Below are 19,357 nucleotides of genomic sequence, written 5' to 3'. Positions count from 1 at the left end.
GTACTAATTCAACAACAAAAAATAGATAAGAAAGCACCAAGTGGCTTTTGCGCCTCTGCAACATGTATTCTAAATTAACTTTTGCATCTTCTGAGATACACCATTTGGCAAACCTTCTTGGCCTTAATCAGTACTGGGCCAAATTACTGTTACACCTGGGGATTCCAGTAATTTAAACAAGATAACCTCTATAAGGGCAGGTACCAAAGAGAGGACAGTTATGCTTCACCTTGACCATTAGGATTATTGCCTTACCCAAACTCACTATGGTCATAGTACCCATTGTCCTATCAATTAGCTTGACAAAATGGGACTGAGTGAACCTACCCCCTCAGTTTTGGCTGTTGCACAAAATCTTTTTAGGCAAGATCTTAACCACATCCATCTTTCTCCAGGAGCACAGATATGATATTACATTGATGACATCCTCCTCTGAGGAGATTCATTTGAGACATTCCTTGAGGACATAACAGATTCTCATAAAAGAGCTCACAAGAAGGAATGGGCCATTGTGCCACACTTAGTACAAAGCCCCACCATCTCAGTTAAATTCCTGGGAACCGTTTGGTTAATTGAGGGGCTGCTTTATCCCTGGCACTCATGAAATAGCTCTTGGCACTCTCCACACCCTCAACAGGCAAAAGAGCCCACGTCTTTAGTTTTCTTGGTTCCAGTGCTAACATATTCCTCTGAACAAATTTTACTTAAGCTCATATATAATATTGGTCACAAATTATTCCACTTTGAATGGGCTCCCCTACAACAAAAGGCTCTAGAATCTGTCCAAATTGTAATAAGCACTCCTGTCAGTGTCCCTGAGAGACTCTTGCTGTAAAGGCTTTAGCAACCCATTCTCATGCCTCTTGGACTTTGTGGGCCACCCATGCTTACCATGAAATGCCCATGAGCTTCTGATGCAAGAAACTGCCCTCTTTGGCCCTGTGGTAATGCCATTAGAGCAGCATTTGTGGACTGCATGCTTGGCTGCTCTGGAAATAGAGACTCTCACCTCAGCCTGTGACCCTTAGTACCCAGCTTCTCATTACACCCTGGGTTGTAGAAGTGGCATCCCTCAGATTTGACCAGGCCGCTGAGACCTCCTTGCTGAAATGGAAGTGGTATTTACAGGATAGATACAAACATGGACTCTCTGGCATATCCCACATACAAGAGGAGGTGACCTTCCCTGTCCTCAGTACTTGCCATATGCTTCAGTGCTGGAAGAGATTGTCCTTCCAGACCCCTTGACTACCTAGAGAACCCTTTAGCATCCCCTGAGTGAACAGCAAAAGAAGTTCGTATACTGTAGATGGCAGTGCTACTGTGACACGTAATGGAATTTGCTGGAGAGCTGCTACTTACATCCTTTAACTGGGATATCGATGATAAAGAATGGGATCTAAGAGTCAGTACAGTTGACCAAACTTCAAGCACTCATCTTGGCATTGGAGGATCCCCTGGCCAACGATCTGCCCCGTCTGCACAGTTTTACAGATGCTTGGGCCATTGCCCATGACCTGACTATCTGGTTCAACCAAAGACAGCCACAGTTCCTTGTCCAGGGTAGCCCACCCTTTGGGGTAAAGGACACTGGAAATTTCTTGCCTCACAGATGCCCAAAATTATAAATCAAGGTTACACATGTGTCTGCCATACTAAAACCATAATACAAGACATCACTAAGAAATCTAGATCTCCTTTGAAAGTCCATGCATCATCAATAGTGACCAAAGCAATTATTTCATTTCTCAGAATACATAATACTGGGCTCCTGAACAAACAACTTGTATTTTCTTTACAGCCTCAGGTGGCGGTCCTCATAGAGTTCAGTATTAGCTTATCAGTTGAAATCCAATGAAGTGAAACATGGCACATTTCAGTCGTCAGCATCAGAGGTGAATTGTAATAGAGTCTGACTCCAGTTTTGATATGTGACTGCTGATAGCTTTCAAGCCCTACCTCCCCCTCCACTTCTTCCCCATATCTGGGGCAAGCTGATAAGAAAGCTCACGTGTGTCCTCCCTTGGCACCAATGGGGAAGTTCAAACCATGCAAACCCCAGCTTGCACACAGAAACCCTCACCTTGGCCCCACCTTCTAAGCATAGTAAAACTCAGGGCCACTGTGTCTTTGCTCAGATCTTTTGCAGAATGACTTTGGTGCCTGCTGTGCTTTCCTCAGAAAGTCTCAATATGTAATAAATCTTTTCATGTCTTCCTGGTGCATGTGTAGCATCATCAGTCTTGATATCCCTCCTGTTATTGGAAGAAGGTGCATCCTGCATCTGTGGGATGACTACAACACATAGCTGCTTTTGCCAAATTTGGGGAAATTTCAGCCGTTATTTCTTTTTTTTGTTTTTTTTTGTTTTTTTTGTGAGTGAGGAAGATCAGCCCTGAGCTAACATCCATGCCAATCCTCCTCTTTTTGCTGAGGAAGACCAGCTTTGAGCTAACATCTATTGCCAATCCTTCTCCTTTTTTCTCCCCAAAGCCCCAGTAGATAGTTGCACATTCTTCTAGTTGCTGGATGTGGGACGTGGCCTCAGCATGGCCGGAGAAGCAGTGCGTGGGTGTGCGCCTGGGACCCGAACCCGGGCCACCAGTAGCGGAGCATGTTATTTCTTTAAATATTTTTTAGCCCTGCTCTGTTTCTTCTCTCCTTCTGGATTCCGATAACCTGAATGTTTGTTATATTCTTGTGTGTTCCTGAGACTCTATGGTAATTAATTTTGTGTGTCATCTTGGCAAAGCTATGGTACCCAATTATTTGGTCAAGTCTAAATGTTGCTGTGAGGTGTTTTTTAGATGTGATTAGCATTTAAATCTTTGAGTAAAGAATCAAAAAAGAGTAAAACTGAAAAAGTAAACTTTGAGTAATTAGATTACCCTTCATGATGTGGTTGGACTTTATCCTAATCTTTTGAAGGCCTTAAGGGAAAAGACTGAGATCTCCCTAGAAGGAAGGAACTCTAGACTGCTTTTGGATTCAAGACCGCAACATCAATTTTTCCCTGGGTCTCCAGCCTGCTGGCTCATCTTGCAGGTTTCAGACCTGCTCCCACAATCACACGAGCGAATTCCTTCCAATAAACTTCTCTCTCTGTATATACACCCTATTGATTCTGTTTCTCTGGAGAACTTTGACTAATACAAGCTCTGTTCATTTTTCTTTTTGTTTTTTATTCAGTATATTTTCTTTCTATTGTTCAGTTTGGGTAATTTCTATTATTCTATCTTCAAGTTCACTGATTCCTCTGTCCCTTCCATTCTGCTAAGCCCATCCATTGAGTTTATTTCAGTTATTCTGTTTTTTAGTTAAAAAATTTCCATTTGGATCTTTTTTACATCTTCTCTATCTACTGAGATTTTTAATTTTTTCGTTTATTTTAAGCATATTTGTAATTTCTATTTGAAGCATTTTTATGATTGCCTCAAAGTCAGTGTCAGATAATTCTAACATCTTTGTCATCTTGGTGTTGAAGTCTCTTTATTGTCTTACTCAAGTTGTGATTTTCCTGGTTCTTGGTGTAACAAGTGATTTTTGATTGAAATCTGGAAATTTTGAGTGTTATTTTCTGGGACTCCGGATCTTAAATCGGTTTTAGCTGGCTTTCTCTGAGACTGCTTCAGCAGGGAAAAGGGGGCCACTGATTCATTACTGCCAAATAAGTCTAGTGTCTTAGTCTGTTTGGGCTGCTTTAACAAAATACTACAGATTGGGTGGCTTATAAACCACAGAAATTTATTTCTCACAGTTTTGGAGGCTGGAAGTCCAAGATCAGGGTGCCAGCATGGTTGGATGAGACCCCTCTTCCTAGTTGCAGACTTCTTGTTGTATGTATCCTTGTGCGGTGGAAGGGGCTAGGGAACTTTGTAGGGTCTTTTTTTTTTTTTTTTTTTTTTTTTACAGTATGTCAATTTTTTTTATTGATGTCATAATAGTTTATAACATTGTGAGATTCCAGTTGTACATTATTATTTGTCAGTCACCATATAAATGCACTCCTTCACCCCTTGTGCCCATCCCCCAACTCCTTTCCCCCTGGTAACCACCAAACTGTTCTCTCTGTCCGTGTGTTAGTTTATATTCCACATATGAGAGAGGTCATACAGTATTTGTCTTTCTCTGTCTGGCTTATTTCACTTAACATAATACCCTCCAGGTCCATCCATGTTGTTGCAAATGGGACGATTTTGTCTTTTTTTTATGGCTGAGTAGTATTCCATTGTATATGTATACCACATCTTCTTTATCCAATCATCTGTTGATGGACTCTTGGGTTGCTTCCACATCTTGGCTATAGTGAATAATGCTGCATTGAACATAGGGGTGCATAAGCCTCTTTGGATTGTTGATTTCAAGTTCTTTGGATAAATACCCAGTAGTGGGACAGCTGGATCATAAGGTATTTCTAGTTTTAATTTTTTGAGGAATGTCCATACTGTTTTCCCTAGAGGCTGCACCAGTTTGCATTCCCACCAACAGTGAATGAGGGTTCACTTTTCTCCACATCCTCTCCCACATTTGTTATTTTTTGTTTTGGTGATTATAGCCATTCTAATGGGTGTAAGGTGATATCTTAGTGTAGTTTTGATTTGCATTTCCCTGATGATTAGTGATGTTGAACATCTTTTCATGTGCCTATTGGCTATCTGTATATCTTCCTTGGAAAAATGTCTGTTCATATCCTCTGCCCATTTTTTGATCGGGTTATTTGTTTTTTTGTTGTTCAGATGTGTGAGTTCTTTATATATTATGGAGATTAACTCCTTGTCGGATATATGGTTTGCAAATATTTTCTCCCAGCTGGTGGGTTGTCTTTTCATTTTGATCCTGGTTTCGTTTGCCTTGCAGAAGCTCTTTAGTCTGATGAAGTCCCACTTGTTTATTTTTTCTTTTGTTTCCCTTGTCTGAGGAGACATGGAATTCGAGAAGACCCCTTTATGACCAATGACGAATAGTGTACTGCCTACATTTTCTTCCAGGAGTTTTATAGTTTCAGGTCTCACCCTCAGGTCTTTGATCCATTTTGAGTTAATTTTTGTGTATGGCAAAAGAAGGTGGTCTACTTTCATTCTTTTGCAAGTGGCTTTCCAGTTTTCCCAGCACCGTTTATTGAGGAGACTTTCTTTCTCCGTTGTATGTTCTGTGCTCCTTTGTGAAAGATTAGCTGCCTGTAGATGTGAGGTTTTACTTCTGGGGTTTCAATTCTGTTCCATTGATCTGTGTGTCTGTTTTTGTACTGGTACCATGTTGTTTTGATTACTGTCGCTTTGTAGTATGTTTTGAAGTCAGGGATTGTGATGCCTCCAGCTTTGTTCTTTTTCTCAGGATTGCTTTAGCTATTCGGGGTCTTTTGTTGCCCCATATGAATATTAATATTCTTTGTTCTATTGCCATGAAGAATGTTGTTGGGATTCTGATTGGGATTGCATTGAATCTGTAGATTGCTTTAGGTAGTATGGACATTTTAACTATGTTTATTCTTCCAATCCATGTACATGGGATATCTTTCCATTTCTTTGTGTCATCATTGATTTCTTTCACTAATGAAAACTTTCTTAAAGTTTTCATTGTATAGGTCTTTCACCTCCTTGGTTAAATTTATTCCTAGATATTTTATTCTTTTTGTTGTGATTGTAAATGGGATTATCTTCTTGAGTTCTCTTTCTGTTAGTTCGTTGTTGGCATATAGAAATGCAGTTGATTTTTGTAAGTTGATTTTGTACCCTGCCACTTGGCTGTAGTTGTTGATTATTTCTAGTAGTTTTCTGATGGATTCTTTAGGCTTTTCTATGTATAAAATCACGTCGTCTGTGAACAGTGAGAGTTTCACTTCTTCATTGCCTGTTTGGATTTCTTTTATTCCTTTTTCTTGCCTAATTGCTCTGGCCAGAACTTCCAACACTGTGTTGAATAACAGTGGAAAGAGTGGGCACCCTTGTCTTGTTCCTGTTCTCAGAGGGATGGCTTTCAGTTTTTCCCTGTTGAGTATGATGTTGACTGTGGGTTTGTCATAGTCAGCCTTTATCATGTTGAAGTACTTTCCTTCTATACCTATTTTGTTGGGAGTTTTTATCATAAATGGATGTCGGACCTTGTCAAATGCTTTCTCTGCGTCTATTGAGATGATCGTGTGGTTTTTATTCCTCATTTTGTTAATGTGGTGTATCACATTGATTGGTTTGCGGATGTTGAACCATCCCTGCCTCCCTGGTATAAATCCCATTTGATTATGCTGTATGATCTTTCTAATGTATTGCTGTATTCGGTTTGCCAATATTTAGTTGAAGATTTTTGCATCTATGTTCATCAGCGATATTGGCCTGTAATTTTCCTTCTTTGTATTGTCCTTGCCTGGCTTTGGTATCAGGGTGATGTTGTTCTCTTAGAATGTGTTAGGAAGTGTTCCATCTTCCTCTATTTTTGGGATAGTTTGAGAAGGATAGGTATTAAATCTTCTTTGAATGTTTGGTAAAATTCTCCAGAGAAGCCATCTGGTCCTGGACTTTTATTTTTTGGGAGGTTTTTTATTACTGTTTCAATCTCTTTACTTGTGATTGGTCTATTCAGATTCTCTATTTCTTCTTGATTCGGTTTTGGGAGGTTGTATGAGCCTAAGAGTTTATCAGTTTCTTCTAGATTGTCCAATTTGTTGGAATATAGTTTTTCATAGTATTCTCTTATAATCTTTTGTATTTCTGCGGTATCTGTTGTGATTTCTGCTCTTTCATTTCTAATTATATTTATTTGAGCTTGCTTTCTTTTTTTCTTGGTGAGTCTGGCTACAGATTTGTCAATTTTGTTTATCTTCTCAAGGAACCAGGTTTTTGTTTCATTGATCCTTTCTACTGTTTTTTTTGGTTTCAATTTCATTTGTTTCTGCTCTAGTTTATATTATTTCCCTCCTGCTGACTTCGGGCTTTGTGTGTTCTTCTTTTTCTAATTCTGTTAGGTGTAGTTGAAGGTTGCTTATTTGGGATTTTTCTTGTTTGTTAAGGTGGGCCTGTATTGCTGTGATTTTCCCGCTCAGGATGCTTTTGCTGCATCCCGTATGAGTTGGTATGGTGTATTTTCATTTTCATTTATTGCCAGATATTCTTTGATTTCTCCTTTAATTTCTTCAGTGATCCATTGGTTGTTCAGTAGCATGTCGTTTAGTCTCTACACCTTTGTCACTTTCCTAGTTTTTTTCTTGTAGTTGATTTCTGGTTTCATAGCATTACGGTCAGAAAAGATGCTTGTTATGATTTCAGTCTTCTTAAATTTATAGAGGTTTGCCTTGTTTCCCAAGATATAGTCTGTCCTTGAGAATGTTCCATGCGTGCTTGAGAAGAATGTGTAATCTCTTCTTTTTGGATGGAGTGCTCTATATATATCTGTTAAGTCCATCTGGTCTAAGTCCACTATTTCCTTATTGACTTTCTGTCTGGATGCTCTGTCCATTGATGTAAGTGGGGTGTTAAGGTCCCCTACTATTATTGTGTTGTTTTTGATATCTCCTTTTGGGTTTGTTAATAGTTGCTTTATGTACTTTGGTGCTTCTGTGTTCGGTGCATGTATATATTTCTAAATGTTATGTCTTCTTGGCGGAATGTCCTTTTATCATTATATATTGCCCCTCTTTGTCTCTCATTACCTGTTTTATCTTGAATTCTACTTTGTCTGATATGAGTGTGGCAACACCTGCTTGCCTTTGTTTGCCATTAGCTTGGAGTATCATCTTCTGTCCCTTCACTCTGAGCCTGTGTTTGTCTTTAAAGCTGAGATGTGTTTCCTGGAGGCAGCAAATTTTGGGGTCTTACTTTTTAATCCATCCAGCCACTCGGTGTCTTTTGATTGGGGAATTCAATCCATTTACATTTAGAGTGATTATTGATATATGAGGGCTTAATGCTGCCATTTTATCTCTTGTTTTTCAGTTGTTATGTATTTCCCTTGTTTCTTGTCCCATGTATTTTGGACTGCCAGTTCAGTTTGGTGGCTCTCTATGATGGTTTTCTCATTATTTATCATTTGTGTCTCTGTTCTGATTTTTTGTTTAGTGGTTACCATGCGGTTTGTATAAAAGATGTTGTAGATGAGATGGTCCATTCCCTGATAGCCTCTCGTTCCCTTAGTCAAAGCAGGTTTCTTCCTTTTCCTCTTTTCCTTCTAAGTTGTTGTTGTCATATCTTATTCCATTATGTGTTGTGAATTTGTGGTTAAAATGAAGTGATAATATTTATTTTTGATGTTTTCTTTTCCTTTATCTTTAAAGTTATAATTAAGTGTTTGCTAATCTGTTCTGATAGAGAGTTTCAATTTCTGATTTTGTCTGCCTGTTTATCTGCTTGCTCAAGGCTTTGTAAACTGTTTCGTTTTTTTTCAGGTATGAGGGCCTTCTTGATCAAATCTTGTACGGGGGGGTCTTGTGGCAATGAACTCCCTCAGCTTTTCTTTATCTGGGAAAGTTTTTAATCCATCATATCTGAAGGATATTTTTGCTGGATATAGTATTTTTGGCTGAAAGTTTTTGTCTTTCAAAATTTGGAATATATCATTCCACTCTCTCCTAGCCTGTAAGGTTTCTGCTGAAAAATCCACTGAAAACCTCATAGGGCTTCACTTACAGGTTATTCCCTTCTGCCTTGCTGCCCTTAATATTTTTTCTTTATTGTTAACTTTTGACAGCTTTACTAATGTATGCCTTGGAGAAGGTCTTTTTACATTGATGTAACTAGGAGTCCTGTTGTCTTCTTTTACATGTAATTCCAGCTCCGTCTTCAGGTTTGGAAAGTTCTCAGTTATTATTTCTTTGAACAAGCTCTCTGCTCCTTTTTCTCTCTCTTCTCCCACTGTAATACCTATAATCCTTATGTTGCATTTCCTAATTGAGTCTGATACTTCTCAGAGAATTTCTTCATTTCTTTTTAATCTAAGTTCTCTCTCCTCCTCCATCTGAAGCATTTCTATGTTCCTAGCCTCCAGATTGCTAATTCTATCCATTTTATCAACCCTGTTGTTTGACTCCAGATTTTTCTTTATCTCATCCATTGTGTTTTTCATCTCTAACAATTCTGTTTGGTTTTTCTTTATAGTTTCAATCTCTTTTGTGAAGAATTCCCTCTGTTGAGTAATTTAGTTCCTGATTTCATTGAACTGTCTTTCAGAATTCTCTTGTAGCTCATTGAGTTTTCTTATGATGGCTGTCTTGAATTCTTTGTCATTTAGATCACAGGTTTCCATGCCTTCAGGACTGGTTTCTGGGTGTTTGTCTTTTTCCTTCTGGTCTGGAGTACTAATAAACTTCTTTATACCATTTGACGGAGTGGATTTGTCCCAGCGCATAGTGATAGTTTCTGGATGCAGGTTCCACCTGCTGCCATTTGGAGGGGGCAGGAACTGTGTAATCTGAGCCCACTGCCGTGATCCCTGTCAGCTCTGCCTGTCCAAGCCTGGGTCATTCCTTGGGATCACACTGGCCCTGTGGGGTCTCCCACCAAATGGGAAAGTAGTCATGTGGGGGGCTCAGGGCCACTGCCGCCTGGTCCCACAGACCCTGGGGGTTGTGCTCCCTGCTTCTGGGCCACAGCGGTGCTATGGGTGTTCTCGGCAGCCGGGAGCTTGTTTGCCTGGACTGGGATCTTAGCCGCCCTCTGCTCCTAGGTAGCATTGGCCTTTGTGTTTGGCAGGTGGGGCTTCCCCACTGGGTCCAAGCCTATGTCATTCTCTGTGGGCTGCGTGGACCTGAGGGCTCCCCCACTAGACAGGGAAGTGATCACACGGTGGGCTCAGGGCTGCCGTCACCTGTTTCCACAGTCGCCCTGAGGTACGCTCACACCGTCGGGGCCACAGCGGTGCTATGATCACTCCAGCCGAGGAAGTAATCGCACACGTCACACAGCTGGGCTGCCTGGGGTCCAGAGGGTGCTTACCTATCTCCACCACCTGCTCGGCGGGGGTGGTCCATCCCCTTCGGCTATACAGCTGCTTAGGTCTCTTAGGCATCGTGGTGTGCTGTGTGGGAATCCTCTGCTGATTGATTAATGTCCTTTTAGTTGTAGTACGAAGCGGGAGAGACACAGGCAACAGCTCATACTGCCATGTTGCTGGTCCTACCTAGAGTCTTTTTTTTTTTTTTTAAAGAGTGATAAGCTACCCTCATGACCTAAGCACCTCCCAAAGGCCCCACCTCCTACTACCATCACATTGGGCATTAGGATTTCAACTTGTGAATTTGGCGGGGGGGACACATAGCTTCAGACCAAGGCACCCAGGTTCCATACTTGTCTTCTCTTGACACCCAGCGGGGAAAGACCTCTTGTTACTGCTTGGTGGGGCTGGAAGTTCCAGCTCCCACTAGGCCTCCACTGTTAACACTCTGGATGGGAGGCGCAGAAGTGTGTCCTTACTGCTCCCCACATGGCCTCCACTGACAAGGCACTGCAGGGGAGGGGTGGTCTCATTACTGCTGTGGAGTGGTGAAATTCCTTACTCTTCTCTAGGCCTCCTCTGATACCACCTCACTGGGAATGGGGAGGCATGCCTTGTTACTACTGCATGTGGATGGAAATACAGGCTCCCTAGGTGTTCCCCAACTGACACCATGGGAGGTGGTGTAGGGAGTGTTGTTAATATCTAGCAGAGGTGAAAGTCCCAGCTCCCTACTTGGTCTTTCCTGACATCAACCTTTTGAGAAGGATTGTGGCACTTTGTTACAGCCTGGGAATGGTAGAAGTCTCTGCTCCCCGCTTGGCCTTTGCTGATAGGGATGGTGGTGGGGCTGTAGTCATTTTATGTGAGTGTTGTTTGGCTAGAGTAGAGCAGTTGTCTAAAATTTTCTGTCTTGCTAGTCTCTCCTTTTTTTGGTTCTTTGGGTTGAGAGAGAGCAGGCTTTGCTTGTTTTTTTTTGTGGTGGTGGTGGTGGTGGTTGTATTCTAGTGGGAGGAATAGGGAAGAGTACTTCTATTCCATCTTTCCGAAGGCAGAAGTCCCCGGTGACACAAATTTTTATATGCTAAATGTCAAGGCAAGGCTGACATTGGATTGGTAAGAAACAATGAGCCCTTCTTAGATTCACACAGTTTATTACTTATATAAGCAGCAAAAGCAAAATAAAAAAACAAAGGTACCAGCTCCCCAAATCCTTTGTTCCATAGGATCACACTGAAACAGAAGGAACAGATGACAAATGATTCAATATGAGTGGTGGGATACCCTGTTCCTGAAGAGACAGTGTGGTAGTGCCCCTAAGCAGTGTTATAGCTTGAGCTCTACCCTAAGGAGGTGGGGGAGAAGCAGAAAGCCTCATAACTCATCAGATCCCAAGATGTGAGGAGAAATTGTCTCATGATAGCCTCCCAGGAAGATAGGGAGATGAGTGAGAAATGACCTTATAGCAGAAATGGCCTTTTCACAAAATTCTCTTGCTCTTACATTCTGAGAGTATCACGGGATGTTCTTCCAAGACATAGATAAGCTGTGGTTAAGCCTTGCCTATACAGCCTATGTGGTGTCTTGGTCATCTTGGACTGCTATAATAGCATACCGTAGACTGGGTGGTTTTAAATGACAGAAATTTATTTCTCACAGTTCTGGAAGCTGGTAAGTCCAAGATCAGGGCACTGGCAGATTTGGTGTCTGGTCAGGGCCTGCATCCTGATTCATGGACAGCTGTTTCCTTGCTGTATCCTTACATGACAGAATGAGGGTGAGAGAGCTCTCTGGGGTCCTTCTGTAAGGCATTAATCTGTTTCATGAGGGCTCCACCCTTATGACCTAATATTACCTCCCAAAGGCCCCACCTCCTAATATCATCACATTGGGGGTTAGGATTTCAACATATGAATTTTGGAGGGGGAACAGAATCGTTCAGTCCATAGCATGTGGGTATGTGCAGGGTCATCAGGGTGCTGGCAAAAAGCTGTTCTAGACGATGTCTTCATTTTCTTTTAGAAGATATTTTCTTATTTCTCTTGTGATTTAATTTTTGAGTAGTCTTTGGTGTTTAATTTTCAGATGTTTGGGTTCTTCCTAATTTCTTCCCATTACTAATTTTTAAACATTTTTTGTTTAGATGATGTTGTATACATAGTTTAAACCTTATTGTAAGTTTATTGAAATTTGTTTTAGACCCCAGCATATGATCTGTGTTGGTGAATGTTCCATATGTGCTCGGAATTAATGTATTTTTTAAAGTTTTTGGATCTAGTGTTGCTTAGATGGGAAGTAAGTCAAATTAGTTCATAGTATAGTTCAAGTCTTCTATTTACTTTCTGATTTTTTGGTATACTTTTTCTACTAATTATTGAGAAAGCAGCTATTCAACTATAATTTTGAATTTGTCTACGTATTCCATCAGGATTTTCTTCATGTATTTTCAATACCTCCTGCAAGGTAGAAACATATTTAGGTTGTTATATCCTCTAGAGGAATTATCCTTTTATTCTCATCCAGTGTTTCATTATATCCCTGATAATATTTGTTTTTCTGAGTTTTGCTTTGCCTGATATTAATTAATATTGGCGGCTTTTTTTTTTTTTTGCTTTTACTTTTTCTTCCTCACATTCAGAGTTGGTCTTTTGGATATAGAATATAGTTTGGACTTTTAAAAAATTCAGTATGACAGTCTCTACCTTTTAAGTGGAATTCTTTACCCTGTTTAATGTTTAATGTTATTATCAGTGTGGGTGATTTTGAATCTACCATCTTGTGATTTGCTTTCTATTTTTCCACGTGTTCATTGTTCCTTTTTCCTTCTTTCCCTAATTTCTTTGAGATTAATTGTGCATTATTAATGATTCCAGTTTCCCTATTATTGGCTTATTTTCTATCCTTGTGTGTTTATGTGGTTGCTCTCGGCTTTAAAATGTAAATCTTTAACTTAACACAGTCTACCTTAAAACAATATTTTATCACTTGTATATTTTAAGAATCTTAAATAATTTTTTCCATTTCTCTTTAGTCTTTGTGCTGCTGTTGTCATATATTTTGCTTTTCTATAATTATAAAACCCATGCTGTTAATGTTTTTCTTTAAACAATGATTTTTTAAAAAGAATTCAAGAAATAGAAATATATATTGATCTTGTATCCTGTAACATTGCCCAACTTGTTTATTCTAATTGTTTTTTAGTGGATTCCTTAGAATTCTTGCTACATAAGACATTATCATTTGTGACTATAGATTTACTTCTTTCTTTCCAATCTGGATAAAATTTTATTTCTTTTTCTTGCCTTATTGGCCCAGCTAGAATGTATAGTATAACAGTGAATAGAAGTGTTGAGAATGAATATCCTTGTCTTACTTGTGATCTTAGCAGGAAAGCATCCAGTCTCTGATCATTAAGTATGATATTAGCTGTGGGGTTTTCTTAGAAGCCCTTTATCAGGTTGAGGAAGTTCCATTCTATTCCTAGTTTGTTGACTGTTTTTATCATTGAGTGTTGAGTTTTGTCTTACTGCTTTCTGTGTCTATTAATAGGTGATCATGTGGTTTTTTTTTTTTTAGATTTTTATTTATTTATTTTTCCCCCAAAGCCCCAGTAGGTAGTTGTCTGTCATAGCCGCACATCCTTCCAGTTACTGTATGCGGGACGCGGCCCCAGCATGGCCGGAGAAGCGGTGCGTCGATGCGCGCCCGGGATCCGAACCCGGGCTGCCAGGAGCGCACGCGCTTAACCGCTAACCCACGGGGCCGGCCCTATCATGTGGTTTTTATTTTTTATCCTATTGATATGGTGAATTACATTGATGGATTTTTGGATGTTACACAAACCTTCCATTCCTGGGATAAATCCCACTTGATCATGGTGTATAATATGTTCCCAGATTCAGTTTAGTAGTATTTTGATGGAGGATTTTTTGCATCTGTATTCATAAGAGATACTGGTCTGTTGTTTGCTTGTGATGTCTTTATCTGGTTTTGCTATCAGGAAAGTGCTGGCCTCATTGAATGAGATAGGAAGTGTTCTCTTTTCTATTTCTTGGAAGAGTTTGTGAAGAATTAGTAATAGTTCTTCAAATGTTTGGTAGAATTCAGCAGTAAAGCCATCAGGGCATGCATGGGCTTTTCTTTGTGGGTAGTGTTTTCATTACTGATTCAATCTCTTTTTATAACTCTATTCAGATTTTCTATTTCTTCTTGAGTTAGTTTCTGTAGTTTGTGTCTTTCTATGAATTTGTCCCTTTTATCTAAGTTATGTAATTTATTGGCATATAATTGTTGCTAGTACTCCTTTTTAATCATTTTTATTTCTGTATAGTCAGTAGTAATGTCCCCTCTTTCATTTCTGATTTTAATAATTTGAGTCTTTTCTCTTTTTTCCCTGGTTAATCTAGCTAAAGAGTCGTCAATTTTGTTGATCTTTTCAAAGAACCAACTTTGGTTACACCAATTTTCTCTTTCTGTTCTTTATTTCATTAATTTCCAATCCAGTATTTATTATTTCTTGTGCTTGCTCTAGGTTAGTTTGCTCTTGTTTTTCCTTTGTTTGAAAATGGAAAGTTAGTTTATTGATTTGAGATCTTCTTTTTTAATATAGGTGTTAATATATCTATAAATTTCCCTCTAAACACTGTTTTTGCTTCATCCTATAAGTTGTGGTATGTTGTACCATCATTTTCAGTCATCAAAATGTATTTTCTAATATCCTTTGTAATTTTCTCTTTGACCAGTTATTTAGTAATATGCTGTCCAATTTCCACATATTTGTGAATTTCCCAAATTTCTTTCTGTTATTGATTTCTGATTTCATTCCATTGGAGTCAGAGAAGATACTCTGTATTATTTCTATACTTTAAATTTATTGAAGTTTGTTTTGTGGCCTAATAAATGGCCTGTCCTGGAGAATGTTCCATGTGCATTTCATTTAATTAATTTTTATTGAGGTAATTTGGTTCATAACATTGTATAGATTTCAGGTGTACAACGTTATATAATTCATATATTATAGTGTGCCCACCATCAAAAGTGTAGTTTTCATCCATCACCCTAAAATTGACCTCCTTTAACCTTTTTCACCCTCCCCCACCCCATGTGCATTTTAGAAGAATGTGGATTCTGCTACTGCTGGGTGGGGTGTGCTGTATATATCTGTTAGGTCTAGTTGGTTTATAGTGTTGTTCAAATCCTCTGTTTTGTTACTGATCTTCTGTCTAGTTAGAAAGTGTGATAGTGAAGTTTCCAACTATTATTGTTCAATTGTCTATTTCTCTTTTCACTTGTCAGTTTACACTTCACGTATTTTGGGGCTCAATTGTTAGGTGCATATATGTTTATAATTGTTATAGTATCTTCCTGACGGGTTTACCCTTTTGTCATGGTAAAATGTCTCTCTTCAACTCTAATAACATTTTTTAATTTAAAGTCTATTTTGTTTGATATTATTATGGTTTTCTTATGGTTGCTGTTTGCATAAAATATCTTTTTCTAGGGGCCGGCCTGGTGGCGCAGAGGTTAAGTGTGCACGCTCTGTTTCGGCAGCCCGGGGTTTCGCGGGTTTGGATCCCAGGCGCGCACCAACACGGCACTTGTCAAGCCATGCTGTGGTGGCATCCCATATAAAATAGAGGAAGATGGGCATGGATGTGAGCCCAGGGCCAATCTTCCTCAGCAAAAAAGAGGAGGATTGGCAACGGATGTTAGCTCAGGGCTAATCTTTCTCACACACACACACACACACACACACACACAAAATATCTTTTTCCATCCCCTTACTTTCAACATCTTTGTATCTTTGAATATAATATGTATCTCCTTTGGCAGCATATAGTTGAATATAGTTGGATCTTTTTTTTTATTCTAGTCTGACAATCTCTGCATTTTGTCTGGATTGTTTAGTTCTTTCACATTTAATGTTTTTATTGATATAGTTGGATTTTTCTTTGCCATTTTGCATTTTGTTTTCTCATATTTCTCATATCTTTGTCTCCTCTGTTCCTCTTTTACTGTTTTGTTTTGTTGTGTTAATACTTTATAACTTTAATCCTTTAATGATATTTCACTATATGTTTTAGAGTTTATTTTCTTGGTTGTTGCTCTAGGGCTTACCATATACACCTGAACTTATCAGATTCTACTTCAAATTTATTAACTTCAGTGACATATAGAAAAGTTACTCCTATGTAGCTTTTATTCCTTCCTGCCTGTGTGGTGGTATTGTTATACATATTACATCTATATATGTTACAAACCCAACAATACATTGTAATGATTATTACTTTATATAATTTTACATTTTTTAAAGAAGCTGAGACAAGAAAGAACAGCCTGTATATATTTATAACATTTATTATATTAACCTTTTTATTTACCATTTTTGAGTTACCATCTGGTGTCATTTCCTTAGTTTAGTACAGCTTTGCTCCCACCTACTTCTTTTGTGCTTTCATTGGAAAATATAAAAATATGTTTGTGTATATTAGAAACCCAGCATTACATATGTGTACACATTGTTTTATACAGTTACTTTTTTTTGTGTGTGTGTGAGGAAGATCAGCCCTGTGCTAACATCTGCCAATCCTCCTCTTTTTGCTGAGCAAGACTGGCCCTGGGCTAACATCTGTGCCCATCTTCCTCCACTTTATATGGGACGCCGCCACAGCATGGCCTGACAAGTGGTGCATCGGTGCGCACCCGGATCCAAACCCAGGCCACCAGCAGCAGAGCGCGTGGACTTAACCGCTACGCCACGGGGCCAGTCCCTACAGTTACTTTTTAAATCAATCAAGAGAACTTTCTTTAGTGTAAGGTGAGTCTGCTAGCAACAGAATCTCTCAATTTTTGTTTATCTCAGAATATTTTTATTTGGCTTTCATCTTTGAAAGATAATTTTCCTGAATATATGATTCTTGGGTAATAGTCCTTTTGAGTAGTTTGAGTATATCACCACACTGCCTTCTGGCATGTATGGTTTCTGATGAGAAATCTCATTGAGAATCCCTTGCCTTTCTAGTCTGGAAACATAAACTTCCCACTTCTGTGTGTTTTGGTGATTTTTCATTCTACTTCTTTCTGATAATTCTTTCCTCAACCTCAGGTAGTTTCCTCACATGCATCCATATTTTGGTACCCAATCAAAGATTGAAGGGGACCCTTTTGTAGATCTCTCTCAGTGCAGCTATTTTTTATTCTGTATTGAAACTTACCGGGCTGTAAGATATAGTCGTAGTGTTCCTCATTGTTTCCCTTTTTTCCTGAATTCCTAACCTGCACTGCCTTTTGTCCCATGTCTAAAAAGCCAAAGTTTTATATATTTTGTATTGTTTTTGAGTTGTTTGATGTGAGAGGGTAAATTGGTTCCTTTTACATGTACATCATGGCCAGAATTAGAATCTCCATTTGGTTTTTTGAAACCCAATAAATGTGGATCGTTATTAAAATTTATTGTTATTTAGGCTTTTGATTTAGGGATTTAAGGAGATTGATGTCTTTTGAGCATCTGAAAATAGTTTTGTTTTCACCTCCCCAAAGAAAGGGTCAAGTGAGTATCGTTCCTCTGCCACTTGTGCAGCCGCACCTTCCTTCACATTCAGAATCATCAAAGCCCAAGCAGTGAACCCATATCCTAAATTATTTTCCATTTACAGGGTATTGCTTTATAAAACCAGAAGTGATTTTCAAGTTGGAGCAAGGAGAAGACCCATGGTTATTAGAGGATGAATTTCTAAACCAGAGTTATCGAGGTGAGTTTTGGAGTACTGGCAGAGGGTATCTCTGGAAAACTAAATCCAAAATGGGATCAAAGGTGGGCACCTTCGGAAGTTTACAAATAAGTAGATCCAATAAAATGTGGGTGTGGAGGGTGTAACATAAGGTATACAATGTAATCATTTTCATTTTTTCATCTTTTAAACTAGGCGACAGAGTATGTCATTTATATCTGACAAATCAAGTAATCAGTTTAGATGCAAAGTTAAATACTAAGGAAGAGTATAAAAGCAACTAAAACAGGTTAAAGGATGGGAAAAGTGAGAGAGGAGATACACTAATTTGGTGAGTGGTTGTATAGTAGGAAATCACTAGGTGCTGTCTAATTAATAAATAATCAAGAATCATGTAAGATTTATAATTATAAATATAACTACTATAAATGTACTACTATAAATGCACAAATACAACCTTTCTCATTATTAGAAGGAAAACACAGTTAATAGTACAAAGAAAACAGAACTATCACTGAAAAGGTTTTTTGTTAAAAAAATAAAAAATAAAAAAACCTATATAGGGGCCGGCCCCGTGGCTTAGCAGTTAAGTGCACGTGCTCCACTACTGGCAGCCCGGGTTCGGATCCCAGGCGCACACCAACGCACCACTTCTCCAGCCATGCTGAGGCCGCGTCCCACATACAGCAGCTAGAAGGATGTGCAACTATGACATACAACTATCTACTGGGGCTTGGGGTGGGGGTGGGGGAAAGGAGGAGGATTGGCAATAGATGTTAGCTCAGAGCCGGTCTTCCTCAGTAAAAAGAGGAGGATTAACATGGATGTTAGCTCAAGGCTGATCTTCCTCAAAAAAAAAAAAACCTATGTAAACGTTAACATATGTAAACAGCATAACTTAAAGTAAGATGGTTGTATCTGTCATATCAATGTAGATGGGTTAAAGTCACCTATTAAGAGAAAATGGTATGAGGTTGTATCAAAGAGATATACCTGAAAATAATTTGGAAAGTTTAAAAATATGAAATGCTTAATATTAAGGCAATATACCTAAAATAATTCAGGCTTAATTTGTGTAACTATTGGACAGTGTTTTGATTCACATCAAAATTCATAGAGTAATAAAAAGGATACTTTTTTAGTAAAGCTAAAGAACATAGTTTAAAAAGGAGATGCAAAAGTTGCAAATACCTATGTGCCGATTAAATTATCATCAAGATTCGTAAGATAAAAACTGCAAGAGATATGAGGAGAAATAGGAACACATTAGATATTATAGACCTCTATATACCACTCTGATTTCATACCAGATACAGTGGACAACAACTGAGTTCTGGAACATGAGTTGATAAATTGTGCTCCTGGCACTAAGTCCAGCTAGCTGCCTGTTTTTGTAAATACAGTTTTTGGAACTTAGACATTTGTTTGCACATTGATTATGGCTGCTTTTGTGGACAACAAAGTGGTGACTAGTTGTGACTGAGATCATATGGCCTGCAATGGCTAAAATATTTACCATTAGGCCCTTTACAGAAGAAGTTTGTTGACCCCTGCTCTAAAAGATATGAGTAGCATATTTTATGACATGAGTCTAATACATATTTATCTGTCTTTCATATTCTGTACTCTGAAAACATAGTATATACCTTTGTAGTGTCAATGGAATAACTAAACTTGAATATATTATGGGTGAAAAGCAAACAGCAATA

At 38.7% G+C, this 19,357-nt stretch overlaps 1 protein-coding gene across 1 annotated transcript in view; it reads left to right on the top strand.

Annotated features, from left to right (window-relative positions):
- The window catches only part of LOC131419900 (zinc finger protein 782-like), a 47,867-nt gene that overhangs the window by 12,746 nt on the left and 15,764 nt on the right, over positions 1 to 19,357 (top strand). The window contains exon 4 of the mRNA XM_058565405.1: positions 17,574 to 17,669. Coding sequence (XP_058421388.1) covers positions 17,574 to 17,669 — 96 coding nt within the window. The remainder of the gene's footprint in view (positions 1 to 17,573; positions 17,670 to 19,357) is intronic.

The sequence above is a fragment of the Diceros bicornis genome, chromosome 22 (assembly GCF_020826845.1).
Source record: "Diceros bicornis minor isolate mBicDic1 chromosome 22, mDicBic1.mat.cur, whole genome shotgun sequence".
Classification (NCBI taxonomy): Eukaryota; Metazoa; Chordata; class Mammalia; order Perissodactyla; family Rhinocerotidae; genus Diceros; species Diceros bicornis.
The sequence above is the reverse complement of the archived record's forward strand: the minus strand, read 5'-3'. Positions and strand labels throughout refer to the sequence as shown.